Raw genomic sequence first — 16095 nt, 5'->3', positions numbered from 1 at the left:
TAAGATCAGGCACACATTGCTTTCATTTTTTTTAAATGTATATATGGCCCAAAAAAAGCATCATTATGGTCAGTATACTGTAGTTGCTTTTAACTAATGCCTGTGAATAAATGTTGATTATATGCTGATATACTTTTTTAATTTACTCCCTCTAGTTGGCAAGTCAGGCAGAAGTATCCTTATCCTAATACCAAATTTCCAGTTCATTCATTCAGCCTAACATGGTGTTCTGTGTTTTGCTTCTTTTACTGTTCCTGTTTGGGATGGAGGGTTATTTTGTTTTGTTTTGGCCTAACTAATCAGTAGTTAGTAATAAATCTATCCTGCCAATGTAATTTTCCACTGGTACGAAAGCTGTGGTAGCGGTTGCTAAAAGTAGTTTTATCACATCAATCGAAGATGTCAATTTAAGAGGCCATTTTTCAGTGGCTGTTTTTGATGGATGATGCAAGGTAGCAAGCCAGCTTTTTAGGAAACTGACATCCCCACTCTTAGTAGTGCCTAATAGTGCTCTGATTGGTTGACTCTTTCTCCAACCAGGGGAAACAGCCATTGCTACAGTGGAATAACTTTCTTCAGAACTTGATTTTGCACCACATGAACATAAAAATAGTGACACTTGATGATGTTGTTATACTGTTAATATTAAGATCATCATTGAAAAAGTGGCAGTGGCAACAAACTCTTCTAGTGTCTCTTTAATACATTCAGCCATTTGTTTGGAGAGATTGATAATGACCCTACGTGGCATTCTGATGTAATTTCAAAGGATACACACTACTAGTGCTTTGAAGGGACATAGGTTAGTTTCGGTAGCCATCGTGCACAGAGAAAATGAATAGTTAAATCTATCAGCACTCTCAATCTGTCTGACAGAGCTGAATTATGTACATGTAAGCAAGAGCTGCCCCCTCACAGGACATTCTGCACTGGACAGATGTGCTCAATATCTCCAGGAGCTGTAGAGATCAAACCTGTCAACGACTCACATTTAACACACATTCCACCTGGATCAGACCCCCTAGCGAATTGACTGTAGGATGCTATATAGAGATGGAAAGGTCTTAAAGGCTGTTCTTACATAGACTTTTTATGTCAGCTAATCGAGCACAGCTTACTACTTCCTTTCCTTGATCACTAAGGATTCTTGCCAGTTAAAATTTTGTGGTGAAGATGGTTATATGTCCCAAAGCTGCCCAGGTTTAGATCTAGCTACAGATCCTGACCGATGAAACTTTTAAAACTGCTGTTCTTCTGACAGTAATGAAGGGAACAACTGAGTCAGATCCATAAAGTTTTTTTTTTTAGGATATTTCCTCAACACTGTTGCCCGGAATTATCAGTCATATCTCACCCCACCTCCTCAGTTTCTCTTGAGCTTTAGAGAGCCGACATCCGCCTAATCCCCCACAAAGATACCATAACTTGGAAGATCCTCAATAAGAGACCTTTTTTTGCTCTCTCATTTTGTCTGGTTTGTTTAATTCATCTCTTGCGGGTCCAACTCTCCCACAACATCCATCCCACAACAAATTCTGTGTACAGAAAACAGACATTGTTAAATACAGAGACATGTTGAAGGGCAGTAGTTTTTGGGCATGATTGAGCAGTTTAGTCAAGATAATGATTATGGTGACCAATCAAGGATGTTTAAAGAATCATAAATACATTGAGGAGTAGTTCCAAACAAATCATAGAGACAGATTTATTTTTCCACAACAAGATGAAATATGAAAACCTAAAAACCCTGCAAATGTGTATGCGCGCACCCCTGTATTCAAACTGTGTGTGTGTTTGTGTGTGTGTGTAATTTTGAGCCCAGCTCCATGACTAACATCTGTTTCTTATCTGATGGATGAATTGTGATTGCACCACTTGTTTTGTCTGCAGGCAGGGAATGGTTTTGATTGACCGAGCAGACAGCATTCAGGTAGCATGGCTCTATCAGTATGCATCAGTAGCAGGAAGTTATCATGCTGAAAGAGACTCATTATTGGGCTGAAATCAGGGGTGATGATAGTTTACTGAACTCATTTTCCCTGGGGCTTTCTTTCAGTCTTCCTTTTGTTTTCTTTGTTTCATTTAATCCATTTTTTTTCTTCCCTTACTTCCCTTTCTCTCTCTGTTGGAGAGTGACTTAACTTTAATGAAATTCACCTTTGGCCATAGCTGGCAGTGCTACAGACCAGACTCCTCAGTGTGTCTACTGAGTCTGTTTAGTTAGCTGTGCAGCCACTCGGATTTCTGGGCCTGTGTCTTGCTGAGAGCAGCCTGCAAAGCCCAGCGTCACTCTTGTGTATGTTATTGAATTAAGACTCACATGTAGACTACAATGTTACTGGTTAAATGTAAATATATAGTGTAGCTTAGTCTAGTTTGGAACACGAATAGCATGTGTGTGTTGCGGTTGTGTGGGTGTGCGTGTGTTTACATATGTGTGCCTGCGTGTGAGTGTTTGATTGTACAAAACCACTGCGAGAAAATGCAGGCTGATGACAGGGTACCATTTAGTCGCCTGCCACATTAAAGGGACAGTCCGCAACAAGGGTTTTAGTTTCACAGTGCTCCTGGTGCCAAATACCACAACACTCACCACGAGACAATTACATAGAGTAGCTTTGTTACACAGACACAGGCAGAACATCTTTCTCCTCTTTATCCTTTTTTCTCATGACCCCTCTTGTCTCCTCTTTCCTTCCTTCTGTTCCCCACTGCTTTATTGTTAGTTATTGTAACAGCTAATGAAGTGCGCAACCCAGACCTCCAAATGCCATTTTCTTTTCCATCAACTCAACTAATGAGATGAGATGACATGAGTGATAAAATGACTCAGATTTTGTGACCTTCTTGCTATAGTCTATGTGTCTAAGTCTAAGTGTGGGTCTGTCCCCATTCATTATATAAAAAAACTTTTCAGATAATAAAGTCACATTCAACAATCAGATTAAGATGGGGAAGAATGGGAATATTTTGCACACTATTACAGTCAAGTAACATTAAAGTCAAGTAACATTAAACTGGCTGAAATATTCTTTAAAAAATTAACTGACTTTGTGTTTCTGGAGAGAAGTTGCTACTTTTTGAATGGCAATCAATTGGAGACAGGGATTTTTTGGATTCAGAATCTAGCAGCTGTCCGTGGCATTGCAGCTAAAGGTACTTTTGCAGTGGCTTTACCCTCTAGTTGTGGTAGCTGCCACTTGGTAATTAAAGGCTAGGTGCATGTTCCATACTTAAAGTCATGGAACATCTTTTTACCTTTTTGGCAATCTGATCTTTTCATTTTGTGTAAGTCGAAAACAACAGAGTCAGAGTAAAGTCAAATGAGACAATTTTGTTGGTCAGCACTGGTGAAATTGGGCTACACAGTCATGTCTACCAAGTAAGTATGTCTACCAAGTAAGTATGTCTACGGTTGTCTCATGACATTTTAAAGTGATTAGAAATGGTAACATAAACAGACTTGACAGATTAAATTGGAACAGAAAGCAAAACACAAAGTTGCAAATAGCAGAGTAAACAAGTTATGAAAAGAAACAAGTGACACAAATGAACTGTGGTCAGTATTTTACTTAATTCAGTCTCTCTCACACACAGTACATTTTGTCTGAGCCTTTGCATTCCCTTTCTTAGTTTATGATCATATCAGAGTTTAACCTGGCTGTCAATTATGTACAACCCATTACACCACCTATTACATTTTATTATCAAATTTTCCCTTGATAATCCATTTACAAGGCTTGTTAAAGTAAACAGAAAACACAGGAGTCTGTGTCTGAGTATTAAAGTTATTTAGGTGTTTGTACGTATTGCTGCCTGGAAAGAAATACATCAACACAACAAACCCAAACATTGAAAATTTGTTGGTATTCAAGCTAGGCAAGAAGAAAGTCACACAGTAATACATTGAGTTATTTCCACATGGTGTCCATATGATGTAATGCAAGAGCATCCGCCCGACACGCACCTAAGTGAGATATCATTTTTATGGTGTACATATGTGCAAGGGAGTGGAGGAGAAAATGGATATGGAGAGATAGCAAAGTGAACAAGGATGGGCCATTTTCTGCTTGATATCATTTTTATTGATGAGTTGTTGGAGGTTTTCTTGTCTCCAGTGCTCTACTATAGAAAAAATAGGACTGAGGCGGTTATCTATGGAGAGAAAGGAGGGCAGATAAAAAGTGGGAGAGGAGAGAATGGTGGTGGTGGGAGTCTCTTCATATTGTCACACTCTTGTTAGTACCACATTGCTGTGTTGAACCTGGGGCTTCAGGGAGAGCAGTGTGAAAGTGTGTTTGACAGTCCAACAATCCCACACACCAAGGCTGTATGCCAAGACAAATGTGCCGTCTTTTCTTACTCACAAAGACTTTGCACACCTCATTACAATATGTTAGGAGTCAAATGACCTGCTGACAAAGAATTACCAAGTAAGAATAGTAAGATAGTTGTTGTTGTTTGTTGCAACAGCTCTAAGGATAAGTAAATTGAAATTGAGATTGGTTGCAGACATCAAAGATAGGATGTGAGCCTTACCTGAAATCCAGTGAGTCAGACTCATCTTTCACGGTGTTGCATAAGTCATGCTGGATGATGGTAGCCGGGCCCGGTGTACTCTTGCCACCTGTGCATCTGTGACTGTTAAGTAAATGTTAGTGTTTATTTCAATTAATTTAGGTTAACATACAAACACACACAGAAACTAAAGGAGAATACTTCATGGATACAGGTTATTATTCATTATCCAGCTAGGTCTTAACAAAGAACTTACTTGGTATCACACAAAGCATGGTCATTCATATTATTCCATAACTTTCCATCAGGTGCTTTGTACATTGGTCTCAACATTTAACAGATATCACTCATGATGATCCTTGAGAGGTTGTGCTTTTTTTTTTTTTTTAATTCCTGTGGATATTGTCTTTCACACACAAGCACCCTTCATCCACGCATCTCATCTACACACTCATGCTTCCACAGATGCTTCTGCACACATACTTCCACACATACACTCAACCACCCACCACCTTACTTGGTATTCTTGGTAATCTGTGTTTCATTCCTTTTCTCAGCGTCTTAACTCTGTCCAGCCTTCTTGATGAATAGCAACCAATCGATAGGAAAATACGATCATCAATCAATCAATCTTTTATAAACTTTGACTGAACTTTGACCCAAAAAACTGTTTCCTTGCCAATAAATAAACGTTTTAAGGCCCCTTTTCACCCTTAATCTGGCATTTCATACTGCACTTGTACTTTCAACTACCAGAATTAATACAGGGGAGAAAAGCCTGCAAAGGCAAGTTCATACCAGTTATTACAGGAATGATGCAGAATGAACCTTTCAACAAAAAAAACCTGAAGATTAATTGATTTAATTAGCAGGACAGGATTATTACAGTAAATACTAGTGTTGATTATCTTTTGATTATTGAGAATGTTTTCCTGCTGACTTGCAATTTTTAAACAAACTGCAAAAGGTTTTGAAACAACTCAGAATGCATGTCATTGCAAAACATTTAAGAAACACAACATTACATTCCTGACATTTGGGGAACAATAATCACAACAACACTACTGGTTAGAGTCTGCAAGTTACATTCCCAGTATTACATAACACATGAAACCTTGAACTGTATTCACACTGCAATTAACAACAGAGAATAGACAGATACAAAGAGAAAGCAAGACAGATAGCAAGTTTGTATAAGACAGCAATGTCCTTGTAGGGAAAACTCATGATGGGAATGACCTGGTTACTGTGAGGTGTTTTTGAGAGATTTATGTGTCCAAATAACTCTCTGTCCCCAATCTTGCCTGGTCGGCCATGTGATTTCATCACACAAACAGATCTGGTCTCAAAATATAGACATTTTGTGCAAAAGGTAACATTTGTTGTAGAGTTCAGTCATACTAAAAGTCCAGTGCAAAGATGCCGTAACTAATGAACTTGAATGGCATACTAAATGTTTTAGTGTGGGCTGTGCTTGCATATGTAAGTGTGTTCCTGTATATTTACTCATCAGCCTCTCTATTCACACACACTGAAGTTGGTCTGACTAGTATTTGAGATTCCCCTGTATGTACTTTTCCTCCTTTGTTTGTTTTGGCCCATTTGTGTAACCAGAAGCATTTTTGCATACCTAAGATGGGTTTTGGGGTTGAGGGAACTTTCCAGAGGTTTTTCATGACATAAACACCAATGTTTTTCCTGCACATTAAACTCTTAGGTGGCCCTCCAGATTGTTTTCTTCTAACTACCTCAAGGAAAAAATGCTGCCCTTGAGATAACCATGTAAAAATGTTTTGCTGTTTTTTCCCCCCAACACCTTCTGAACTCATCAGTGTCACAGTTGGGAATCACAGTCGTTTCTTTGGTGCTTTTGTTCTTCAAAGTTAAAAGTCTACATCCATCAAGCAGGTGATGTTGTCTCACAGGCTCCTATACAAGCCAGGGAAAAACCCTCTGGCATCCTACAGTCCTGATGAAAAGTGAAATTAGGTGACACCACAGTGGCAACCACAAAATAACTTGCAAAACCAAGACTTTGAATATGTGTGTCTGAAAACACTGAGTTGTTTTACCACTATTTTCTCGTACAGCAGCATGTTTTTCTAAAATGTCTGGCATTGATATTTTACAGTAAGTGTTGTTTGATTTATGTCTTAGTTCTTGCCTTGTGTAATAAAATTTCTTCCCTCTTATTTTGTCTTTCTCTCACCCCTGATGCTTTTTCTCACTTGGCCTCCTTTTTATATTTCTTTTCATTGCTTTTCCTGACCCTCTCCATCCTCCCATGTTTTCTTTACCTACTCCACCCTCTCCTCTTTCTTTATATCCTTCTTATTTATTAATCCCTTCATCTTTTCTACATTGTTGTGTCTCCCAGGGCACTTCTTTATCCGTCTTGAAGATCCTATGAACAACATCACCACCTCTCTGGGCCACACAGCCGAGCTCCTCTGCCGTGTGTCTGGCAACCCACCGCCCACAGTGCGCTGGCTGAAGAATGACGCCCCTGTGGTACAGGAGCCACGACGGGTCTCCTACAGATCTACACCATATGGATCACGCCTCCGCATCCGCAACCTGGACACCACTGATACAGGCTATTTCCAGTGTGTAGCCACCAACACCCAGGGTACAGTGTCCACGACAGGGGTGCTGTTCGTCAAATTCGGTAAGAAGAATTACAGTTATAACCGTAGCATCTAAACAATCTAAAGCTGCCATCCAAGCCTTTAGGCTTACTCACATGCAAATATCACAATGAAGTGGCATAATGACAAAGGTTTGACGCACTTTGTGTGTCAAACAATTACATTCTTTTATTATTCATCTTTTCCTACCAGAGATCTGGCTCCTCTTAACAATGCTGCTGCTTGCTTGTCCCTGGCAGCTTGCACAAAAATCTGGGAACAATATTGTTTATTCTGTAGTAAAAAAAAATCCCCTTGTCCTCTATTCCAGATCCACTCCCTACACCTCTGCCAGGAAGGCCAACGTAAGTTTCTTATTCTCTTCTTTCATGCTGTACTTACTGTACTAATTTTGTGAGCACTGCTTACATGTAGAGTCCAAGTGCTCTTGCATGTTGATATTTAAGTCAAATGTGTTTAAAAGAAGACAAGAGCCCTGGATCACAGAAAGATCACAAAATAATCACGATTTACTCCCTGTGCTTACAATCTCATAATTTTAGGCCTGTTTCCATTGTGGCCAAAAGCCATACAGTAAATGAGAGAATGCCATTACTTGATATGTAAACTATAGAGAAAGGTACATTTTAGTAACTGGATTAAAGAACATTTAATATTGCCAAAAATGTTGCATTCATACAGCATTGCTTTTGTTTCTTATAGTAGTTTATTGTCTGCTAATATAGAGCTCACCTTAAAAGTACTACACAGCATATTCGTTGAGTAATTACTCACAGTATATGAAGGCTGGGTCTGTAATTTTCCATTTTTATTGGTGGAGGTCTCAGTGTGGCTAAATGAATATTTAAGATGAGCATTTAAATTTTTGCCGATTTGATCTACTACCAACCTTCACAGTTCACATGGTTCACATCTGAATATTGACTGCGTATGAACACTGTGCTGTGGACCACAGCTGGAATGTGGACCGTTGGGCAGTAACCGCTTCATACACCAATCACAAATAGGGTCCTAAAGCAGTTGATATAAAGCGGTGTAGTGTATAAGACGCACAACAGAAAACAGAACATGACTCAAAATGTTAACAAATTCAAAACATATGGCCTTCATTGACTTTCAGGGTAATAATGAGACATTTATCAGATTTCAGGGCTGTAATTACATTATTATAATTAAGAGTGAATGTCCTGTGTCTACTAGTAAGTTTAGTTGATTACGTGAAGTCTCCCTAACGTATCACTGCCTGAAACAAGCAGCGTGGAAAAATTACCCACATCTGTCTGTGTGGTTTTTGTTATATAACATTTTATAGTCACCCAATTAGCTGCCAGCTGTTTGAATGAACAGCAAATCCAACCACAGTTCTGATCCCTTGACATGAACATGTATATGAATTTAAGGGGGGTCTTTAGAGTAGCAAATAAAACCAAATGAATCAAAATATTTTCAGAAAGAATCAAGAAATACACTCCACTAAAAGCATTTTCATGTTCTTAGCGATTGTAATGCTGCAGCTCAAATCAAAAATTGTGTTTGAGTCTGGCTAGCTTCAGTTTCTTTGTTTAGACGTCTCACTAGTGTTATGGGATAAAACTCTATGAACTTTCTCAGTTTGTTTGATTCTCACAGGATCAAAGAAGCTAAGCTGGATGATTTTCCCCAATGACATTATGGCAAGGCTCACTGCCATATTCCATGCAGCGTTCTGTGAATCAAAATTTGCTGGCACAAAGCGGATATCAGACACTTACTAAATCCATTCTCACACAGACGAATATATACACAGTCACACACACACACATTTGAACATGTACACATGCTCTTTCTCAAACATCTGTTTCTACCGTTCCTTTGTTTACATGTTTTTAATTTTTCCTGCACAACTAAATTATGGCTTGTTTCATAGATGAGACTATTGGCTCAGGGTACAGTTTTCTCTAGGGAGTTATCAATAAAACTGAAGGCGAATGAGAGGCAGCAAAGTGAAGGTTTTGGAAATAAACTAAACTGGAAAATGAATGAAGATTAAATAATAGGAGGATGTGATTTTGGTGAAGTTACTGAATATGTTGACATAAGAGATTATTGGGATGACATTACTATTATATTTGTTTCAGTAGCGTAGGCAGAAATCACAGTGTGGGTGGGCACAGAGAATATTAGTTGGGCCTAACCCGTCCAAGACCAATCATGCTTAATAGATTCTGATGATAATAGGCAATGTATGTTAACCAAAATAGGCCATTACAATTATGTTTGCCTGAATACACCACAGTTTAATCATACAAACCTTATACATCATCAGAGCTAATGTTACAGGCACCAAGACGAACACTGACAGCATTGCATAGCCTGGTACAGCAGCCACTGATGAATCCAGTGTCAGTCAGGTTTTAATTTCTTTAATTTGAGTTAGCACCATGAAAATCACCATGATAGGATTTTTTATACAGCAACAATTATATTTGTTTTTTGTGCAATGCAAGCACTTAAAAGCCGATGTTCCACAGATGCTTCTTATCTGGTTGTCAGGACTGCTCCAAATTAAAATTAAAACTTGTTAAGGTACATTTGCTTTAACACGCCAGATGCTAAACTCTACTTTGCAAGTTCAAATAAATTGAGTTCCCCATATTTTTTTCCAGCCAACTTGTAAAGAAAGTGTTGCAGTGAAGCAAAGACCAGCATGAGATCTTGAGTCTCATTACAGTCATTACTGAATTCATTTAAACGGACAGGGGCCTCCTTTGACAGCAGCAGGGCTGCGGTGATGGTGGGCTGATCGTCACTGCTGCTCATCATTAGTGTCACGGGCAACTTATTAGCTGTAAAATAGGGTGGCAGGCATCAAGAAGACAAGGTCACCTAATGATGACACACAATGAACTGTGTCCGCTTACCTCATACTGCAGCTGTTCAAACGTCAAAGCTTCTCCTCCTTGACTCGACGTTTTCGGCAAGACATCTGGCACCGAAGCTTGTCAGTTTAAGTGAAATTTATTCATTTTCGTTCCACTATTTTTTTGTGTCCCTCTTCCAACCTCTACATATGCAGCAGTGAGGGATACAGCACAGTGGCTTCCGTTTTCTTGGGATAAATTACCCACAAATATTACTCACAAATTCAAGGGGAAAATTCTTGCCACCCACCTTGTTGAACCTGAACATACCATGAACTTCATTTCCTTCGTGTTGTCTTTGCTTCACTCTGTGCTCTGATTTCCATCACCTCCACGTTGAGCTTAAGTATACACTGTGGTGTGTGGGACATTACAGTATGTGTGTGTTCTTATGTATCCCGAGGGTTGGGGTTTTGAGAGTAGCCACAGGCAAACTCAAAGCTGACAGGCCAGAGGTCTAAATTACAACCCAGCCCGCTTGTGTCCAGTGTCACAGAGGAGATCAGAAATACAGGAAGAAGGTGACAGGAGGATGATTGAGATAAAATGAAGCAATGGTGGAAAGTTCAAGTCTGGATTTTTTCCTTTAGCAAAGGAATTTTTGAATTTTAAAGTATTCCTTGGAGTTTTTTAGGGTTGGAACAAGGCATGTCTCAAGTCATTAAAATCAAATCCAAGCCAAGTGAAGTTTACATAAGCAAATTAGGCGTATTAATGGTGTTTTTCTTTTTAAATAGGTAAGACTAAGTTCTTTTAAAGTAGCAGTCTCATCTTTAAATAAGTAGTTTTGTGGCCATAATAGACTGTCTAGGGCTGATTTAGTTACGTTTTATTGTTACATGATTTTACCAGGTCAAAATATGAAGACTTAAGCAAAAACTTAGGACTGCGACTAATGCTTATTTTCATTACAAATAACAAATAAAATGTCAAAATGTCCCCATAGTAATGAGGCCACAGTAAATATTTGCTTGTTTTGGCTGACTAAGAGCAAGCTGACTATGACAAGGAAAGACAGAAAATCATCATATTTGAAATGCTAGAACCAGATGACAAGATATTTTCTGTCAATCTGCAAATCAGTTAATTGACTAATCATTGCAGTGCCAGCATAGTTTGACATTTTGGAAAATACTTATATTTGCTTTTTTGTGAAGAGTAAGATGAGACAATCAACATTTGTCTGTTAAATGAGACACTGTAACCAGCAATTGGTTAGCTTAGCTTAGCATAATGACTTGAAACTGGGAGAAACAGCAAGTCTGACTCATTCTAAATTAAAAAGAAAAAGTCTGTCCACAAGTGCCACAAAAGCTCAATAATTAATACGTTATGTCTTATTTGTTTAATTCATGCAAAATCTCAATTTTAAAAATGACACATTGTGGTTATACGGGCGGTTATGTGGTGTAGGAACAGTAACAACTTAATCCACTAGTTGCCTGGCTACCTCACACTGACCACAAGACTTAAAGAAGCACCTGGCAAAGAAATAGATATTAGAGTGGTTATGATCTTTTCAAGAAAACCAAAAGTCAACTCTCAAGTTCTCATCCTCCTCCAGATGAGCCCACTCTGTGATGACTTGCCATGAGGCAGTCATATCAGAGTCGTGTTAAGTTACTGCTGATGCAAACCCAACATTTCCTGCCATTGCATACATATGGACATATTTGGAGCTCTTTGTTCAGCAGATCAGTTAGAAATAATTCAGAGAGCAATATAGTACACACAGAAATTACCACAGTGATGATGATGTTTTATGAAAAGCTGCAGATGACCAGCACACCTCCAATGGGTAAATAACTTTTTTTATTTTGTCATGCTTGTCATGCTATGTAATGGAAAAACACTCACAACCTGCTAGTTCCACTCGGGTGGAGCTGAGCATTCATAGTCCGATGCTGCAGTCAGAGCTTTTTGGTCACAGGGATTACTTCTACACACGTTTACCTCATTATTTCACATTTTGGCCATATTTAATATGAAGATCCAGAACTGTAACATAATACATATATATGACTGAAAATAGGGAAAAGCACTAATAAATCCCCTTTAATGTCCAATCCAAAGTTCATAAGTATGCCAGCAGTTATAAGCTAAGAGACAGACGCGTGCATCTCCTCTACACTCACCCTCTACGCTCTTTACCCCCCCCCCCCCCCCCCTTCTCTCTCTCTCCTTCTTGGAGATGTTTTCACAGAGCCAGAACAAACACAGGGTGAGGGGAAAAAGTCTCACCTGCCAAAATTAGACCCCCTAACTTTCTCCCTCTCTCTTTCTCTCTCTCTCTCTCTCTCTGTACCCTGCCACACTTCCTTCACTCCCAGAAAAAAAAATAGCATGATGGAGACGGCTGGAGGGTGAGGGGAGTGAAAGAAAAACAGTGTTAGCAGAGTAGGAGGAGGATGGTACCATTAACACTCAGGGTTGCATGTTGTTCTTTGATTCCTGGGTTCTGCAGGGTCGGCAGTGTTCAGGTGTGATTAGCTGTGTGAGCCAACAGGAGGTTTAGTTGTAAGCTCAGATCAGAGGCAGTTAATAACTCCTAACTGAGACCTGCGTGCAAACTGCCCACACTTTGACAGAGCGGCCCTGAAACTGTTCACAATCACATTTATCATGTTTATCTCTCTTTCTTTTCAGTCCTTTTTTTGTTCTTAGTTGTTTTTGCAAATAAACAAATCCGTTAATTAAAATACAATGGCGTCAAACACATGTGAGGCAGGCAAGCAGGATTAAAACTGAGCTGTAAATTACTTATTTAGTAGTATATTATAGTATAGTTATTCAGTTCTTTCATTCTTTTTTTTTCTTTTATCGTTAGACCCAATTGAATTAATCACAGAAAAAACAATAAAACTGTTCCAACACGAATATACAAATTTATCAAAATCTAACAACACATGGACTACAGTTTTCTTTTATATTCCTAAAAAATGTGACTTATTGGCTATAGAAGTTTTAAATCTGACAGCAGCGATAAACGGACAGATCCCAGAGTCTCTGTCTGTGTTTATAATAAAGGGGTTTTCTCCCTGTTTGAAAAGATTAATACCACTACACCCTGGCTGTCAAGGCCGTTTAAATTTCTCAAAACTTTCCCCACCACTTTTCTCTCAGCGCTGGCAAAAAAAAGAAAGAAATTACAAAAATAGCTGTGTTTTTTTTTCTCCTTTTCCCTCCACTGCGCCTCTCTGCTTTCTCCTCTGTCCACTCCGCACTTGAGAATAAAGGAGACAGTTTTAACAAAGAACAGATTCTCCCTGCCCTATTTTTACTGGCTTCTTTTTTGTCTGTGCTCTAACCTTTCTGCTCCTTGCTTATTTTCAATCTTCCTGTCATTTGTTTCAGCTTATTTCCCTTTTTAAAATAATTGGTGTTCAACAGTATTTGCCTCCTCATTACTCTACTTCAGACACCAAAAGACCTTATTTGAACAATATTTTACTCTCAAATTGAAGCCAGTTTTTGCCAATAAATAGAACAACTGAAAATCACTGGTTTGTAAATGATTAGATATATGTGTATATGCATTTAATCATAGTCTTCAAAGTACTATGTAATACAGTAAGACCTTTATTTGCTTTTAGGCACCTGTAAGATTGTAATTAATTTGCTAGATGAGATCTTGTTTAGGTGTAATTTGACAACTCAGTATAATTACTTTAATCAGCTGTGTTTACTGTTACCTTGCATGCGTGTTTATACTATAAAATCTTGCCTCTAACTTGTATGTGTGTGTGTATAGATCCTGCATATCTGTGTGCATGTCTGTGAAGTAAGAAAGAAATCAACACACATCAAATGGCTCTGAAATGAACCAGCCATCAACACCGGATTAAATTGTCGTTGGAGCTGACATTACAAGGACTGTGAGGCCCCACTGGCAATCCAATTATGCAGTCGAAGCATCAAAGTTTTTAAGGAAGGAGTAATTTGACTTTGTATAGACAGGACTGTAGTGTGTGTGTGTGTGTGTGTGTGTATCTGTGTATCTCACCCACAGCGGTGCATGAGTTGATTGACAAATTAGTTTAGGGAAGTATTTGCCAAAATGTGTAATGACTTGAAGATATCACACTAACTTGATCTTGAAGCTTGCTCAGGCTTGCTCAGAGGTATTAGGTGCTAAAACATGTGTGTACTGTAATCATAATAGTTTGATTGATACCCTGAAATCTCCTTTTTTTTACCTCCAACATCTATAGCTGTCGTGAAAGGTTTGTACTTACACTGTCTGTGTAATTAGCATCTGATTTATTAAGATGGCAGGTAGTTACACAATCACTGTGTGCTACTGCCTCCAAGGTGCGTTCCACTACTGTGGGAGGATAAAAAGGAACTGTTTAGGGGTTTTATCTGGCAAAGGGCCAGTAATTTCATAACATGTCCAAACATTTACTAAAGTTATAATTAAGCTTCTCACTTAGAAAAATATTTAAAACATCTCTTCTAGATATTTTGCTATCAGCTATATCTGCATTATCTCTGTCAGCTATAGATAAGATATAGATTGATGAGCAAATTGATTAACATTGGTGGCTACATTCCTTGCAATGTGTGTGGCAAAACTGCAAGTCGCCACAAGATATATGTCCTATAAAATACTGTGATTGCCTTCATGCATCAGCTGCACAGTGAGTATACCATTGGCTGTGCAGCTGATGCTTCAAATCGACCACATTCAAAGAATCCGCTTCAAATCAGTTCAATGAGCACATGTGCACAACTCCCTGTCTGCTCCGTTATTGTCAAGACTTGTTGTTGCAACTGTTTTTCATTCCGTGCAGCTCCTTTACTTTCTATAAAATACAGGATAAGTGTCTTTTATTTTCCTCAGCCCAGCCTTCCTAATGTGTCTTTTTTAAGGAATGAGAAACGTCCACACAGAATCAACTCTTGCAAGTTCCAGCACACTTATTGCATCTTTTCATAATATCCCCATGATCCTCTTTGCACTGCATATTGACAAGACCTTCGACGTAGTCCTAGCTGTGCCTGTTTGATAAATAACCCCCCCCCATATCCCCCCACCCCCACTGTCAGTGCACAATCTGAAATTAAGCACAAAACCTGACTTGGTCTTAGAGGTAGGGTAGGCAGGTTTGAATCCAGATCCATCGGTTAAATAACACTTCCATTTCACCCCGTCACTCAGCTGCCCTCAGCACATGCTGTTTTTGGTCACAATAGGCTCTTAGCTCAGACTGTGAACTAGCCTGTGTGCTGTATTGAGAAATGATTTTGGTTTCACTTCTCCTCACCTCGGTGCCAGTGTCAACACTGCTGTGGTTCTCAGATACCGGCCAGGATTGATGATGATTTGCTCCCCACCACAAGCATTGCACCCATTCAGACTGAGGAGATGACAGGCCCACTCAATTTTTGGATACACTACTCCTCTGCCAAATGCTGATCCACCTCAGCACTCCACATTAGACTAATGCGAGGGTTCTGCTAAACTTATTTCAATTTGGGATCCTGTTTAAAAAATATGTGTCTCACTTTGGAATTCATTGAGATACTATTCTGACCTGCCAACATCAGGCACTGTACCAGTGAAGTTTTTTCAGCTTAGTTTAACCAAGAGTGAGAGAAATAGCCGCTCCAGTGTCAAATTATAGCTTAGTAGTGCTGTTAACTGCCAAACATGGAAAATGGATTAAACCTATGTGGGGAAAGGTAAAAAAAAAGAAGAAAAATAGGGAGAGGGAATTCTGTCTGTGTTTGCATTTTTGGATGGGGTTTCCATGATTGGATGTGTTTATATGCTACCTCTATGTGTATTTAGCTCTTGATACATTAGGAAAAACAAAGACAGTCTACTGAGACTTTCTTCACCCCCTGTCCTCTACTTTGCACATTCAGAGTCAACTAGGACTAAGACTTTCACCCACACACGCAGTCACACAAATGTGCACGCTTGCAGTCCTACATAAAACACAAAGTGAAAGAACTGCACACACAGTTACTCTTAAAACCCTATCTCTTGCACGTGTTTAGATAAGCCCTCAGCGGGGCTTAAT

General features: G+C 39.1%; 1 protein-coding gene across 1 annotated transcript in view; it reads left to right on the top strand.

Annotated features, from left to right (window-relative positions):
- Nucleotides 1-16095, top strand: part of ror1 (receptor tyrosine kinase-like orphan receptor 1) — a 126517-nt gene that overhangs the window by 87203 nt on the left and 23219 nt on the right. Inside the window, exons 3-4 of the mRNA XM_053322231.1 lie at nucleotides 6896-7186; nucleotides 7477-7510. Coding sequence (XP_053178206.1) covers nucleotides 6896-7186; nucleotides 7477-7510 — 325 coding nt within the window. The remainder of the gene's footprint in view (nucleotides 1-6895; nucleotides 7187-7476; nucleotides 7511-16095) is intronic.

The sequence above is a fragment of the Scomber japonicus genome, chromosome 7 (genome assembly GCF_027409825.1).
Source record: "Scomber japonicus isolate fScoJap1 chromosome 7, fScoJap1.pri, whole genome shotgun sequence".
NCBI lineage: Eukaryota > Metazoa > Chordata > Actinopteri > Scombriformes > Scombridae > Scomber > Scomber japonicus.
Note: the sequence above shows the minus strand (reverse complement) of the source record. Positions and strands in the feature narration are given on the sequence as shown.